Below are 17493 nucleotides of genomic sequence, written 5' to 3'. Positions count from 1 at the left end.
GCTGACAAATCTATGAATTCAAGGAGTGGCTATGGTGTAAGAATGGCTCACAAAATTATTAATGAAATCTCTACTGGGGCAAAGAAGGAGCATATGCCCATCAAATAGAGAGATGGATCTGTTATAACAGCAGAAGATGAAGAAAGACAACGTTGGATGGAACAGTTTAGTGAGGTCATGAATAGGAGATATGGAGGGAATTATTTGATTGGTATTTCCTTGATGTGCCCATGAATGAATTTAATGTGTTTGAAGTCGAAGCTATCATAAAAAGAAATTCAAGAGATGGAAACCACTGAATATGAGGGAATAACTGTTGAAATAGTATTAGCCGAAAATTAAGTGGCTCCCAGAATATTTAAAGATGATTTTGTAGAATGTGGCGTAATTACAGAAGCATCCCACTTTCGTCAGTGGTCATGAAAATATATAGTATGTTCATTCTAAAGAGACGAGAGAGAAAGATTGATGAAAAACTGAGAGATGAACAAGCAGGATTTAGAAAAGGTCGAAGTTGTACGGACCAAATTTTCATGTTAAGAGATGTAGTACAGCAATGTGTAGAATATATAAATCCACTTTTGATGGCATTTGTGGACTATAAAAAAGCCTTTGATAGTGTGCACCGGCCAATTTTGTGGAGAGTCCTGCGTTATTAAGGAGTTTCTCTTAAATATGTAAATTTGATTAAGTCTGTTTATGAGCACAGCAAATGCAAAGTTAATGCTTGGAGTCCTATCAAATGAATTTCCAGTGAACAGCGCAGTACTCCAAGGGAATGTATTGTCACCTATATTGTTTATCCTTCTCATGGATTTTGTAATGCATAGAACAGTTGGGGATGGTGGAGGAGTGGACTGAATTGGTAACAGGAAATTAGCTGACCTAGAGTATGCTGATGACGCTGTCCTTATTAGCAGAATACCACAGGACTTGCAAAACTTACTAGAATGCATGAAATATCACATGAGGTTGGGCTCAAGAGACAGATATGATGAGAACGGAACATGCAGTGGAAGACGAAATATCATTGAAAGGAGAAAGGATTAATGAGGTGGAATTATTTAAATATTTAGGAACTATGATCCCTAATACAGGATCTTTAGAATTTTATTTTATTGAAATATTGAAAAAAGCAAATCAGACAATGGCTAGGTTGAGTAAAATTTGGAAATAAAATCGCCTGAAATTACATATAAAAATCAGGCTATATATCAGTTTAGTGAGATCGGTAATACTGTATGGAAATGAGTTCTGGCATGACAAAGAAACAATCTCCAATAGATTTAGTAAATTTTAGAATAAAACTTTAGAAGAATATTGGGAGTTAAATGGCAGGACAGGATTAGAAATGAAAATATAAGAGATTACTCGAGTGTCATATGTGGATGAGATCATGGTGAGGGGCAGATGGAGATGGCTTGGGCATGCTCTTCGCACTCCCCAAGAGAGATTAATTCACCAAAATTTCAACTGGGTTCCACAAGGCACTAGAAGAGTTGGAAGACCTGGTCCTACATGGTTGAAAACTTAGAAACGTGAAGTAGGCGACGATGAATAGCGAAGTATTGATTTAAAAGCTCAAGATAGAGACAACTGGCGAAATCTAATAGGCGTAGATGATGATGATGATGATGAGATGATATATATATATATATATATATATATATATATATATATATATATATATATATATATATATATATATATATATATATATATACATATACATATATATATATATACACACACATATATATATATATATATATATATATATATATATATATATATATATATATATATATATATATATATATATATATACATATATCTCTATTGTATGAGGGCAAGGTGTATCTTTCAGAGCTTGAAATATTTTTTGTCAATATTTCTGATACAAGCAGGGATTACTCTTGTAAAATAATTAATCTACATTTATTGTAACATTTATTTAAAGCTATTTCAATCGTTAATTCAATTCATTATACAAAAGATGTCAGTCTTCCGTTCTCTGAAGACAATCTCGACGGAAACTGATTTATTTGTATGATTAACAGAATACTTAAACACTATAATACAAAAAACCAGAACAAACGAGTTCCCAGACTGCTTGCTCTTTGAAGTTAAGAAAGTGTAAGACATAATAAACGTAAGTAGAATTTCAGTTTTTATTAAACCCTTTTAAATGATGAGTAGAATACTACCACTGGATTCTTTATTTCCAACTCCCTTCCCTCTGATTCCCCAGAAACTTCCAGTAACTGGAAATCCGAAACCATTATGTAAATCAATTAAAGAAGAAAAAGACGGACTGAAATCATATTGTAAAACAATCAAAGAAGAAAAAGACAGTGTTTTGGAGCAAGATCATAGCTTGTGGAACTCAAGTTTTCCACCTTATATCAGAAAAAATTCTTTATATTTTCATCTAAATTAACGCATTATTTCCACTCAAGCAACTATAATGTCGTCCATCCTCGATTGTCTATCGAATACGACCTTCTTCCTCCAACACCTACCCATGGGAATATCACACCCCCATCTCCTACCCGTGAAGAACCCACGTCATCGGCAGTTCTCGTAAGAGGTCGAATTCCACCGGTTGGGAAGACAAGGTGACGGGGTTCAGCTGTAGTAGTTGAAGTCAGGTTTCTGGGACAACCGATCTGACGCCCCCTCATGGTGAAGCCTGCGGCGCTGTGATACTTTCCGGCCACAAATTCCATGATAATTTCGCCGTTGCGAGGGAATGGCACAATACCTGGAAGATAAACACAGCATTTATTATCTACTGTATATCTGACATCATCAACTATCGTTTGGCTTATGTTATTAAACTGATTGCTGTTTGCCACTCTGGTAATTTAAAACACAGTTGCCTGTATAAAAAGACTGACAGATTGCAATCAACAATGCATTAAACTGCTTCTAAAACAATTAATTGTCAATTTTATTCACTTTCTAAAAACATATATTAGGTTAAAATTTGAAAATATGTTTTCTGACCGCAAAATGTATAAGCCTTCATTCTTTCTATCAAAGTTTGCTCATGAATGGCAGAGGCAAAAGTACAGGACAATGACCAAGACACACCATATATACTGTACATATGATCAGCGACCAAGCCTCTTCTGCATCAAGCTAGGACCAGGGAGGGCCAGGTAATGACTGCTGGTAACTCAACAGGTAGACCTATAAGCTCCCTAGCTCACAAAGATGGCGAGGTTGCAGACACTACTATTAACTAGAGAGCTTGAACAGGTCTCGAACTTTGGTCCAACAGAATATCAGAAGGGATGTTTTCAATTGGCTACCACAATATCTTTATTTGACTTGGAAATTACAAAGCTGATGTTTGAGTATGACTTTCCAATCCTTCTTATACTGTAATTTTCTTAACTAATAACTAAGTTTCCTTACTGTGAGCACCCGACGGAATGGATCCACAATAACTTCGATTTGCTATCACAAGGCGAGCAACAGAACATCCTTTAGTTTCTTCAACATCAAACTCGTCCATCAAGAGTTCTATACCGCATCTGCTCTGATCACTCCTGTCAAACAGTCGAAACAAAGTAATTTCATGACTGGTAAAATATTCCCCTTAATATATCTGTTCTTTTTATTACAAAGATATGAACCTGTACAACAATATGATGGGTTTTTCAACTTTTGGAGATGGTGCGACACTTAGGAATTACAAAACAAGTACACTTTCTTACCTTTTCACTATGAATATACATTTCATGTCGGTATAATAAGGTCCGGGATATCCTGGACTATTGACTTGAAATGTCCTCTGATTGGTGACCTTGTTGCACATACCACTACCATCATCTTTATCCTCAGAGGTGTCAGTTACCGTTTCAGGTTTACTAGGTGATGTTGTAAGTTTCTCCGGATTCAGAATAATTGTGGGTTTAGGCAGGGGTCTTTGAAAAACTGGATTGGTGCCACTAAGAGGTGCAGCAAATATTTCAGGTGGGGGTGATGGAAATGGAGTTGGAAAAGGACTAGGCGTTACCGTTGGAAAGGGAGCTGGGGTCGTTGGAAGTGGAGTTAATGGTGAGAAGGGTGATGGCGTGGGGTGATGGTGGCTTTCGTAACTTGTCCCGGGATGGCTGTGAGTATCATATTCTGTCAAACTGTGATTATACCCATAAGCTTCAGAATAAGCGGTATAACCTTGCCCTAATAGGTAAGGTCTGGCAAAAGGATTCTTCTTCCACCAGAGGCTGTGTACTGGTTTATACCATGGTTTTGTGGGTCTGTAGGGTGTGTACCATGGTCTATAAGTTGGGTAAGAAGGGTATGATGGGTATCGAGGATAAGTAGGTTTGAAGTGGCCACAAGTGAGCTGGGTGATCTCTGCACTGAATCCTCGACCTGAACCATATATGTCTGACCGGAAGCAAAGGTTAAGTCTGTTTCCAGAGAAGTGGTATTTCCCTGAAAAATAGAAAATACTTTAAAGAATGACAACATACATCATTAACATGCATGGTACCACTATTTAGACATTATCCTTATACTTTATATTTTATATTTTTATGTTGTGTTTTTATAAAGGAAACAATAGCCCGGAAACTTACGTATTTCACCAGGGTACCTTCTACCACACAATCGTTCCTGGCCGCCTATTTGTAAATAGTCCTTTGCACAACCTGAACTGTTTTCAACATCAAAATCTAAGAGCTGAAAGTAGGAAGTTGTTATTAGTCTGACAATTCAGACAACGGGATGCCATAAAAAATACTAATTCTATTGTACGTGACAGAAATAACAATTCAAATTTTGATCTCCTTAGAAGTCAGTCTAGAAAGTATTTTTTTAAGGCACAATATGCTTTTGTCTTGAGATTTATTGATTTAGATATACTCATACCTTAATTTGCAGCTGGCATACATTAGATGATGCTTTGAAGACAGCCCAAGTACAGAATGAATTGCTAGGATAGGCCAGTGGGTAACTGGGAGAATGTATACTATATGTGGATGCAGAAATAATGCCTCCACAAGTGTCGGGACCTCCTGACGTCTTTTGTGTTACACGAATTCGAAACCGCTGGCCGTTGTTAGGTGGCACTCCAGAGTGAAATTTGATGGCCAAAGAGTTTCCTAAGAATGGGTATGTTCCTATTGGGGGAAAAGGGTATTTATAGAATATATTACCATTGGGAGTATTAGGCCTTTGGAACTTGGGGAAGAAGAGGTATCCGGGTAAGGATCATCGAGTCAATTAATCTCTTCCTTAATTTTTCACTGGATATTTTGGTAGTGTGTTATTCTCATAAAAAGAGTATCAATCTCAGAACAAATTATAATCAGGTAATAGAATGTGATAAGATCATAAAATATCAAATGCTAGAAAAATGATTTTTAGGTGGAGAAACTAGAAAATCGAAAATAGTTTGTGTGCACTTTAAGATGAATGGATAGTTCCAATACAAACTTCATAAAATATCACAATAATTTAAAATTCTTTAAACAACGATTCCATGAAATCTTAAGCTAGTAAATACAAGAAGACTTGATTTTTTAACAATGATATTAAGTGATACTAACTTAGCCGGTCATACTACTTACTTGTTTGACCCGTTAGCTGACCACAGAGCCTCTGGCCAGTGCCGACGACTTCCACATAATCTCCAGAACAGCCGAAACTTGAAGCTATTTCAAAGTCCACGAATTCCATAAATAGGCTGACAAGAGAGTCATATAATTAGATAACCTATATCATAATGAATTTAATAAACAGGCTGACAAGGGAGTTATACAATTAAATGATATATAGTATATCTTAAGATATAGTTTATCTAGTTGTATGACTCTTGTCAGCCTATTTACTGGATTCAACTTAAGATATAGGTTATCTAATTGACCCTTGTCAGTCTATTTATCAAATTCAATTTGAGCGGAATTTAATAAATAAGCTGACAAGGGAGTCATATAATTAGATAACCTATAACTCAAGTTTAATTTCATATATAGGCTGACAAGTCATACAGTTGGGTAACCTATATCTAAAGTTGATGCATAAAGCATTAGCTACTTAAAAGATCAACAGACCTGTAGCAGAGTAGCACGATTTTCATCTCGATTGTCTTTCTCCGTAAGTATGGATCAGAAAAGTTATATACCAGCTAGTGCACATTGTATGGAAAATACTTACCCTAAAGAAACAAAATATTGGACCTATATGGATAAAAATAAGCACTTATTTCTTCATATAAGATACACAATAAACTATATATATATGTATATATATATATATATATATATATATATATATATATATATATATATATATACAGTATATATATATATATATATATATATATATATATATATATATATATATATATATACATATATATATATATATATGTGTGTGTGTGTGTGTGTGCGCGTGTGTGTATGCGCGTGTGTGCGCGTGTGTGTATGTGCGTGTGTGCGCGCGCATGTGAGTGAAAATTATGTTGCTTCCTTATTAAAAAAATATGCTCAAGAAAAAAATTACAATCATAAATTAACTTCTGAATTGTGGATGAACCCAAGTCCAGAAAACTTCCACAATGTCCCTACAAATAAAAGGCTCATTAACACGTAGAGGGCTTTCATGCTCTTGTGCGTTGAATATCAAAGCCCTTTCTTTCCTATGTTTCCTTCAATTCTATCTATCCAGCAATTTCAATATTCTGCTTCCTCCTTTCATCTAACACTTCTTTACATTCTTCTCATTAATAAATCATTGGTGACCTTTCATTCTTTCCATAGTCCTACCAACACCCGCGCCCCCACCTTAATATACTGAAAAACACATTCCCCTATAGTAACTAATCTACAACTTATACTTATCTCCAAATGTCTTATCTCTTCAATGCACCTTACGTCAAGTATTCTTTGCAAATAATTTATCCTAATAGAATCAACCTTTTATGACCTATCATTTGCATTTCATATCCCCACGTCTCTCCCCTTTCACAATTTGATATGGCCATTGTCAGCTATGAACAGACAGATTACACACCCCCTAGAGTTATGTGGTCCTTTGACTGGCCGGACAGTACTACATTGGATCTTTCTCTCTGGTTACGGTTCTTTCCCTTTGCCTACACAGACAACGAATAGTCTGGCCTATTCTTTACAGATTCTCCTCTGACCTCATACACCTGACAACACTGAGATTGCCAAACAATTCTTCTTCTCCCAAGGGGTTAACTACTGCACTGTCATAGTTCAGTGGCTACTTCCCTCTTGGTAAGGGTAGAAGGGACACTTTAGCTATGGTAAGCAGCTCTTCTAGAAGAACACTCCGAAATAAAACCATTGTTCTCTAGTCTTGGGTAGTGCCATAGCCTCTGTACCATGGTCTTCCACTGTCTTGGGTTAAGAGTTCTCTTGCTTGAGGATACACTCGGGCACACTGTTCTGTCTAGTTTCTTATCCTCTTGTTTTGTTAAAGTGTTTATAGTTTATATAGGAAATATTTATTTCGGTGTTTTTACTGTTCTTAAAATATTTTACTTTTCCTGGTTCCCTTTCCTCACTGGGCTATTTTCCTTGTTGGGGCCCCAGGGCTTATAGTATCCTGCTTTTCCAACTAGGGTTGTAGCTTAACATTTAATAATAATAATAATAATAATAATAATAATAATAATAATAATAATAATCTCTTACTCGATAACTAATGATTCTGAACTAAACATTTCATGGTTTATTACTTAACAACATTGGACGACGACTTCACGACTGTGGTGGTGCAGTCTGTATTAGTTGGATAAGGGGACGGATAACCAGGACTCAGGAGCATGAAAGACGACTGCTGTGTTATCGTGTCACAGTGACTGGGATCAGGAGGCAGTGGACCACAGTCCTTAGATTGCGTTGCTTCCAACTATAGAAAAAAGAACAGAAAATCAAAGTGAATTATATAAATTAAAGCATGACGTATTTAGTTCTTCACATCTAAATGTATTTATTCTGGAGAGGTTGAGGGTGATGGGAGGGCAGCAAGAGTTAAGTAAAAAGTGTAATCATCAATAAGTAATAAATAATTATATCTATAAGAAAAACAAACAAACAAATCAATCCATAAACGTATGGAATGAAAACTCTTTTCAATATACAGAATCATGAAATCTCACCCTAAAACCTTTCCCGGCCGTGGCAGCATCTGAATGGAAGGTCATCTCAAGGGTCTGATCAGGAAAGTCGAAGTTCACTAAAAGAAAAAAAAATTAAATTAGTTCCATTGCGATTTAACTTTATATATATATATATATATATATATATATATATATATATATATATATATATATATATATATATATATATATATATATACATATACATATGTAGGCGCACACATAAACATATGTATACAAATTATACATAGTTATACATATACAGCTTACATATATATATATATATATATATATATATATATATATATATATATATATATATATATATATATATATATATATATATATATATATATATATATCATCAGCCGTTACTAGTCCATTGCAGAACAAAGGCCCCAGACATATCCTTCCAATAGCATCTATTTATAGTCTTTATGCACCAGCCTACAATCGTAAATTTTCTTAGTTCGTCAATCTATAGTATTCTCTTTCTTCCCCTCCTTCTTTTACAATCTCTAGCGACCCATTCTGTTATTTTCTATGTCCATCTTTTGTTTGTCTTTGTCATTATAATTATGTCCAGTCAATGTACATATTTTACATGTCTTCAGAATACCCTCTACTTTATATATATATATATATATATATATATATATATATATATATATATATATATATATATATATATATATATATATATATATATATATATATATATATATATATATATATATATATATATATATATATATATATATATATAAATAATATAATATATATATATATATATATATATATATATATATATATATATATATATATATATATATATATCACGAATAGACACAACATTTATTAATTTATGTCTGCAAAGAAAAACTTTAAACAAATTTCCCGGTTTCACAAAGGATACATATTTTTTGTATTCCTTTTCTTCTTCTTTTGCAGTAAAAATTTTTTAATTTAATTTGTAAAATGATGCTTCTTGTAAAGGTAATTTAACTTTGATGAAAAAAAGCTGCCCAGGAAAACATTATTTCTGATGATCCCATGTTACTCAATAATGACGCGAACAGAAAATAAAATATATTGTGGGAAAATTATTGAAAAATAACTCAAAGAAAAATATAACCTATTGATGAATCTTCTCTGTTGCATCCACATTTTCTATATATATATGGTATATTTAATTAAAGACTGAATTTATAATTACTACACCTGGAATCGACTAATACAATATATCTACCCTTATTCTCAGGCCATGCCTTCAATTTTCTATCATGCTTTACCCTTCAGGTGACATGCAATGCAGTAATTTATTTTCAATAATGTTCTGTGCTTTAAATCTTACCATCCATTTTCTTTGGTCTGGAAGGAATGGTTTCACAGACCCAACCACTGGATTATATAGCCCAATTTCATAGATCAAATCCAATGAGATCCTCCTATGGTCCAAGAGAGGACCCTGGTTATGGTCATACATTAATAAGGTTGGTCATAAATGGCAGAGACAAGGGACAGGACAATGTTCTAGACACTGATCATTTGATCAGCGCCCAAGCCATCTCTCCATCAAGCTAGGACTAGGCAATAGGTGCTGATAACTCAGCTGGTAGACCTATAGGTCACCCCCCCCCAAAAAAAAAAATAAAAAACATCCCTAGGTGAGGTTGCAGACACTAATAGTAACTGTGGAACTTCAACAACGGGTCTTGAACTCCCAGCTATACTGTATTTCTGATCAAGTACAAGCCCATAACTTTAAGTATTCTCTCAGAACATGATGTTTCCTGATGAACTGGAATACTGCAGTAACAAAACATTACTTCTGTCACTTCTCTCATAACTGCCAGAGAAATTCATACTGACATTTTCTCTTAATGATAATGAATTTAATATTCATAACCTTAGATTACCAAGATTAATCGTGCTGTTTAATATGAAGAAGTAAATGTTAAAATAAATTACTAAGAATATAGTTTTGTTTTATGTTAAAATAACGAAAGTAAATAAAATTAACACTAAAAATATTAACCTTAGATTACTAAGAGTATAATTGCGCTTTATAATTATAAAAGAAAATCTAAAAACTAACACTATAAACAATTCCATTCACTTACAAAGGCGTCCCTGAAATGTACCGCAGATCTTTGTGCCTCCTATATCCAGATAGTCTCCCAGGCACTGACCCGTCAGAGGATCCAGGTCGGGTAGGTTGACGTCGATTAGATTCACCTGGAGCTGTTGATGAAAGTATGTGAAACTGAACATACATGTAGTTCTATTCATTTCATAAATATTTATACGTGCATATGCATAGCAAATTTAAATACGTATCAATGGGTATAAGTGAGGTGAGATATAAATAAAAAGTCCTTTGATTTATTGATCTAATAATCTTAATCATCTGTTGTGATACCTTAAATTTTAAGTTTTGCCTTTCAATGGACTGAAATTATATAAACAGTTTCTATGCTTATATATCTTTTTCTTTTTAGGAGATAAGAAGAGAAATCAGAGAAGGCAACCTACCGCGCAAATATCGGCGCTTGCTCTTCCAACAACGTAGATGCAATTAAGATTTGGTGAATAAGCGCTGGGATAGCCAGGGCTACTGATGGTAAAAGTCTGATCGACGAAGGCCTCGTCACAGGACTCTCCCGCGAACGTTGTGGTAGGAAACGTTGGGAAAACACTCGTAGAAGGAAAATCGACTGTTGAAGGGAACGTTGTTGGAAATGTTGATGGGAACGTTGAAGTAACGCCTCCAGGAATGTTTGTCGTTGGAATTCTTCCTGGAATGGTTGTAAAAGTTGTTGGAACACTTCCGGGAATGTTTGTTGTGGTTGGAATTCTTCCTGGAATAGTTGGAATTGTCGTCGGTATTCTTCCTGGAATAGTTGGAATTGTTGTCGGTATTACTCCTGGAGTAGTGGGAATTGTAGTCGGAAATGTGCCAGGAATGGTTGGCAAAGTAGGCGGTAAACCAGTTCCAGTGAAAGGGTTAAAGTCTGGATCGCCTGGAACGTTTTGGTCGGCGTTTGTGGTGGTCTCATCTGTTGTAAAAAGACCTGGATCCAGTTCGGTGAAATCTTCTTCAGCCTCATTTTCACGGACTCCCCCACCTACATCTTCGTCCTCCCCAGCTCCAAACGGGTTTTCATTCTTCCCAAGTCCAATTATAGGCCTACGCCCAATAACTGAGAGGATATAACTGATGTCGATTTCGGACTGATTCGTCGGAAGGGGACCCGCTAACTGCACGTTTGAGGGTGGAGAGCCTGCAATCTGGACATTTGGTGGGAAAATACCTATTGACAGATCAGTAGTTTCAGGGTTCAGAGAGGGAAAAGTGGTCGAGTCCAAAGGAAGGGACGAGAAATCCTGGTCCCTTCCAGGTCTAGTTTGACTGAGAGGTGACTGAAGGGGGAACTTGCCTTCCTCGCACTTCACTCGTCTGCCAGAGACAGAAAATCCTCCTCTCCTGGTAGATTCATCAGACCGAAACCGGATATCTATCTGGGGTCCTTCAAACTCATAGTATCCTGTTGAGACAATAAATATGATGGCAATATAGTTCAACTATCTCTTAAAATCTAACAAAAATATCTCATACAAATTTACTATCAATTCTTGTTGATCAAAATGGCATTGGCACATTTTAAGCTAAAACGAACTGAGGCGACGTATATAAAATAATCAAGAACCTTCAGATTGATATATGAACAACATAGAAATATCCGAACACATTGGGGCATCAAAATCCTTCTTACTTGTAAAGCCGGCCTGTAGTTTACCACACAGCCTTCGACCTTGAATCTCCAAGTAATCGAACATACAACTGAGGTCCTCTATACTGAAGTCTTCGACCCGTAGGTCAATGCCACACATTCCCTCTCCTCGATTTATGATGTAGTGACATTCGACATCATTATCGTATTCTTTAGGGTATCCGGGACTTCTTATAACAAAGGTGTCATTGTCTATTCGTCTGCAGTAAGGACAGATAACATCCCAAGGTTATTATTCATTCCAAAGATTCATGTACAGAATTTTTTCGATTTTATCATTCTTCTAAAACGCGAGAGAATTATAATTCCATTTATATCGAGTTTAATATGGCTGATTATTGTTTCAAGAAATATTTATTTTCTAAAGTGACTTAAATCTTGTATACTATATTCATAACGATAAATAACTGAATTCTGTGTTTTATTTAAGAATACATTAAAGTTAATATTAAGGGCTTTCTTTAGCCTTTGAATTATTCAATGCAAAGAAACATTTCTAAACTGTTAGTTTACTCTTCATAATATTGTTTTAGATAAATTCTATTATAAGCCCATACATATAATTCGAAAACCAGACTTCGCATAATAGAATTGTCTGTAGCCTCCAAGATCCTTTTTTATTGGCAAGTTTTCTTCAAGTAAGTTATGATTATTCATACGTGAGTAAGTGTGATTCCATACTTCCAATTTATATGTTATACTGTAGTCCCTGTAATAATGTAAAAATAATATTCTTTTTACTAAAAATCTGCTTACGGGGTATTTTGACATCAATTGGTACTTTTGAAGGCGAATTCTGAAAATGTTTTCCTTGTTTAACTATACAGTAGTCACTTCGATTGGTCTGTTCTTATTTGAAAATGGAAAGAAACCATTCGAAAATCTAACCAGTCTCAACAATGACTCGTTTTGTTTAATTAATTTGATGTCAACGACTGAAGAAAAACTAAAACCAGAAACGTATATTTCAAAATAGTATTCCTTGGAAAAGCTGTCCTGATTTAATTCTTACAAATAATTTTGGTCAAAGTTGTTTAAAAGTGAAAATTAAATCAAATTAGAGAAACTGATTATATGATTCGTGTAAGCCTTATAAAAGATAAATAAACATGATAAAAATAATAAAATTGCCGATTATAAACTTATTTTCATACACACAAACCCACTTTGATAGGAAAAATGAGCGAAAATAACTAATATAACAAGCCAAAGTCCTTACATACTCAGAGTATATTTCAAAGGACCTTAAATGCTACTAAACTCATTGGCAATAATTCATACCATAATCACCGACACCAGTAAATAGAGATTTGACAAGAACTGACCTGTCACATGGAACTGAGGACATCAGTGCTTTTCCCAAAGACTTTGGCTGACGGCAAGACTTCACCTGGCGGCCGCTAAGAAGAAATCCTGAAGCACCGTGGGTGTCGCCGCTTCGAAACTCCACTGTCATGAGCGATGTCGGAAATATAAACAGGGCTGGAAAGAAGCACAAAAATCTAAGTCGGCTTTGGAAAATTACATACTGCGATGTCAGGAGTCCTCGGGTCCGGACACCAGAACCTTCCCCCCCCCCCTCTTCTCTCTTTGCCAGATATTTGCAAAATTTAACATATAACTGAAAATAATTTCAATGAAAAGAAGTCAAAATTTTCATTTAATTTCTTATTTTAGTTTATTATTATGTATTAAACCTTTCTTCACTAGAGGGGTTAACTACTGCACTGTAATTCTTCAGCAGCTACTTTCCAGTTGATAAGAGTAGAATAAACTCTGGCTATGATAAACGGCTCTTGTAAGAGAAGGACACTCCAAAATTATGCTAATGTTCTCTATCTCTAGTGCCATAGCCTCTGTATCGTGGTCTTCCACTGTCTTGGGTTGGAGTTCTTTTGCTTGAGGGTACACTCAGGTACGTTATTCTGTTTCCTTATTTCCTTTCCTCACTGGGCTATTTTCCCTGTTGGAGACCTTGGGCTTATGGCATCCTTCTTCTCCACCTAGGGTTGTAGCTTAACACGTAATAATAATAATAATAATAATAATAATAATAATAATAATAATGTGAATTCAAGTCCCATTTTCGAGCCTCTCTCTACAGCTTGGCTACGAATGCTATGGTGGACACCCATTTTAAAAATCTGTTTATGCCACTGGATGCCAATGATGTAAAATCTAGTTCTTGATTTACCTAAATAAAAAAATTACAACTGAATGATATAATAAGTACAAAATAGTTTCATAAAATTTATAGCAGCGTATGTTACGTTTGCCAGGTAGTCTATTTGGGTGCAGTTTTTCCCATTTATTTTCTTTAATTTAGAACTATGATGAATATAATAACTTAAAAAAAAATATGCTGGATCAAAGCACCATTTTCCATCTGTCAACGGAAGAAGTATATCTTTCAACGTATTATTAGGACAACATGCAATAATACTTTATCCTTTGTTATGAATAATATATATCATTAACTATGCAGGTAACTGATAAAGTGTTCGGATTTTCTGGCGTCATAACTATACAGGTAAAACCAAGGTCTAAAGAACACTTTAAGAAAGACAAGTCAACGGAAATAAGTTAATTTCTTTGTTTTAGGGACAATGGCTCAATGCCACATTCAAAACGACCAGAGCAATCTACAGAAGATACCGACCACTTATAGAGATGTACTTGGCTTTTAGTCTCTTCATTCAATACCAAAAGAATATGAGGTAATCTTCAAGGAGAGAAGAATAATCACATCATTAGTTGGAAAGAAATTGGGACAAAATTCCTACTTATATTGAGCTGGGCTTTGTCTATCGAGATGTGACTCACTGTCAATTATTTCTATAGAAATTCTAAAGCCAGTTAGCATTCAATCTACTAACTCCCTATTATGATGAAACTTCGATGAAGAGAGAGAGAGAGAGAGAGAGAGAGAGAGAGAGAGAGAGAGAGAGAGAGAGAGAGAGAGAGAGAGAGAGAGAGAGAGAGAGAGAGAGAGAGTCTTCGATTCCATGATATGCCATGGAAGACAGTAGACTTGTCGGTACAAAGTCTTTAGGGACAGCAGTAGCAGTTACATTTGCAGTGGGTGACCAGTGCTAAGAGTGTTAGTGATAGAGATAATGTGTCATATATGGTTTTATTAGGATCGAGTTCAAATCCCATTACACACACACACACACACACACACACACACACACACACACACACACACACATATATATATATATATATATATATATATATATATATATATATATATATATATATATATATATATATATATATATATATATATATATATATATATATATATATACTACTGTATACACTATATGAGTGTATATATCATCATCATCATCTCCTCCTACGCCTGTTCACGCAAAGGGCCTCGGTTAGATTTCGTCTGGGTGTATATATATATATATATATATATATATATATATATATATATATATATATATGTGTGTATATATATATATATATATATATATATATATATATATATATATATATATACTGTATATACTTCATATATATGAATTTTATTAATTTCCCCTGAAATTAAGAATCATATAAATAAAGATAAAATAGTGTACTGAATTAGTTATAGTTTTTCCACATATTGATTACCAACGACAAACAAAATACGACTATTTTGAAAGTTATCTCTTATTAAAGAGAGAAATACTAACCGGATGGCTGCTTTAATCCGAGATTCCCAATCAAGCAAATAATTTCATAAATATTTTATTATGTTGGCTCCTTTAGCATACTCTGTTGTATTAATGATAAGTAACATATCTACATATCCGTTTACTGTTGTATTACTGATACATAACAACCTACATACCCATCCACTGTTGTGTTACTGTTACGTAACAAAATCTACATAACCATGGACCGTTGTATTAATGATACATAACATTCCAAGGTTATCATCCATATCCGAGATTTATGAACAGACTCCTTGGTACTTTATACACATTCCAAAACACGAGATCATAAGAACAGACTTAATGCTACTTTATACTGTTTTTTTTTTTTTCTTTATTTTTTTTTTTAATATGAGATCACAATTCTATTCTTATCAAGTTATATATGGCTGAATATCGTTAATAAACATTATCCATTGGTACAATCGATTTACGAAGTAAATATCATTTATAGGCCTCAATGTCCATAGTTGTTCTGATGACATTTTATAGTATCAAATGTGCCATTAAATCCATCTCACCTGATTGGCCTCGCCTGTATCTACCGCAGTGCTCGATCCTATCGACGGTCAGCGTATCCCCGACACAGCCGTCCTTCCCGTTTCGAGCTGGGTTCGACACGACGACATTGGTCTCCTGTTCGCCGGTCGGGGGTGGATGAGCCAAATCGAGTCTCAAAACGGTCAGGGTCACTCCGCAGAAATCAGGATGTCGTCGGTAAATATGGTATTTGCAGGTCGTGCTGAGGGGGTGGGGGTAAAAAGGTAAATGGTTATGTAATTTTTTTTATTTCCTTATTTCTTTTCCTCACTGGGCTGTTTTTGCCTGTAGGAGCCCTTGGACTTATATCATCCTGCTTTTCCATCTAGGGTTGCAGCTTACCTAATAATAATAATAATAATAATAATGATAATAATAATAATAATAATAATAATAATAATAATAATAATGATAATAATAAATTCATTACCATTAAATGAGGAATTTAAAAGAGGGATCATTACCTCCCTCAGTTTCGCAAGACCAATTTCTTAAGGGCCGTTATAGCAGTAATGAATTGCCGACATCCGGGTTGAAAGGAATGCCGTAGCATTGTAACGAGGAGAATGAAGAGGTGCCATTAATTAATTCACTTACTTTGGGGGATAGTTGTTGGGGTAAGACGGTGAATGGATGTAGAAATCCTCCCCTGTGATGAACTCGTCGCAATACTGGCCGGGACCTGAGAGAAGAAGATCTAGTTATTGAATCAGCTGATCTGAGTGATTGTCTATCTATCAATCTGTATTTATTCATTAAGATACCCTTTATATTCCATACATGAAGAAGGAGAGTAAGATTGATTGATTGATTGAACGTTTTCTGGAGTAAGATTCATGTATTAATGAATATATCAATAATAAGTTTTCATTTATCTATCTAATTATTTATCTACTATATATTACATACTATAAGGAGGGGAGGTTACCATTGAAGTATGATTTAATTTATTAATAATACGTTCCTATTTATCTATCTATCATCAATCATTAAGGCATCCCTTTATATTTTAAACAATACGGAGAGTAAGATCTGAAGGGTCAATGAATTTTTCATTAATGTATAGTTAATTGAGTGAATAACACCCAATATCTATACATATATAGACCTTGAGAACACTAATATCAGAGAATATCAACCTTAATTGACAAATATGTAATAATGGCATAGGTCCAAATTAAGATTCGAGATAAAGAAGATTGGCAATGTAGTAACTGCAATGGAATGCTGATTAAAAAGATTCATACTGTATACAACAGGTGCAAATTAACGGAATGAATAAATTCAAGAGAATCCCGTT

At 34.6% G+C, this 17493-nt stretch overlaps 1 protein-coding gene across 1 annotated transcript in view; it reads right to left on the bottom strand.

Moving 5' to 3' along the window:
• Window positions 1-1960: 1960 nt before the first annotated feature.
• Window positions 1961-17493, bottom strand: part of LOC137615311 (uncharacterized) — a 19532-nt gene continuing 3999 nt past the window's right edge. The window contains exons 2-15 of the mRNA XM_068345067.1: window positions 16791-16875; window positions 16175-16395; window positions 13269-13425; window positions 11926-12143; window positions 10685-11697; window positions 10273-10393; window positions 8150-8226; window positions 7727-7899; window positions 5589-5704; window positions 4888-5138; window positions 4596-4698; window positions 3726-4452; window positions 3424-3557; window positions 1961-2764 (exon numbers count right to left, since the gene is read on the bottom strand). Coding sequence (XP_068201168.1) covers window positions 2463-2764; window positions 3424-3557; window positions 3726-4452; window positions 4596-4698; window positions 4888-5138; window positions 5589-5704; window positions 7727-7899; window positions 8150-8226; window positions 10273-10393; window positions 10685-11697; window positions 11926-12143; window positions 13269-13425; window positions 16175-16395; window positions 16791-16875 — 3698 coding nt within the window. The 3' untranslated portion in view covers window positions 1961-2462. The remainder of the gene's footprint in view (window positions 2765-3423; window positions 3558-3725; window positions 4453-4595; window positions 4699-4887; window positions 5139-5588; window positions 5705-7726; window positions 7900-8149; window positions 8227-10272; window positions 10394-10684; window positions 11698-11925; window positions 12144-13268; window positions 13426-16174; window positions 16396-16790; window positions 16876-17493) is intronic.

The sequence above is a fragment of the Palaemon carinicauda genome, chromosome 21 (assembly GCF_036898095.1).
Source record: "Palaemon carinicauda isolate YSFRI2023 chromosome 21, ASM3689809v2, whole genome shotgun sequence".
In the NCBI taxonomy this organism is placed as follows: domain Eukaryota; kingdom Metazoa; phylum Arthropoda; class Malacostraca; order Decapoda; family Palaemonidae; genus Palaemon; species Palaemon carinicauda.
Note: the sequence above shows the minus strand (reverse complement) of the source record. Positions and strands in the feature narration are given on the sequence as shown.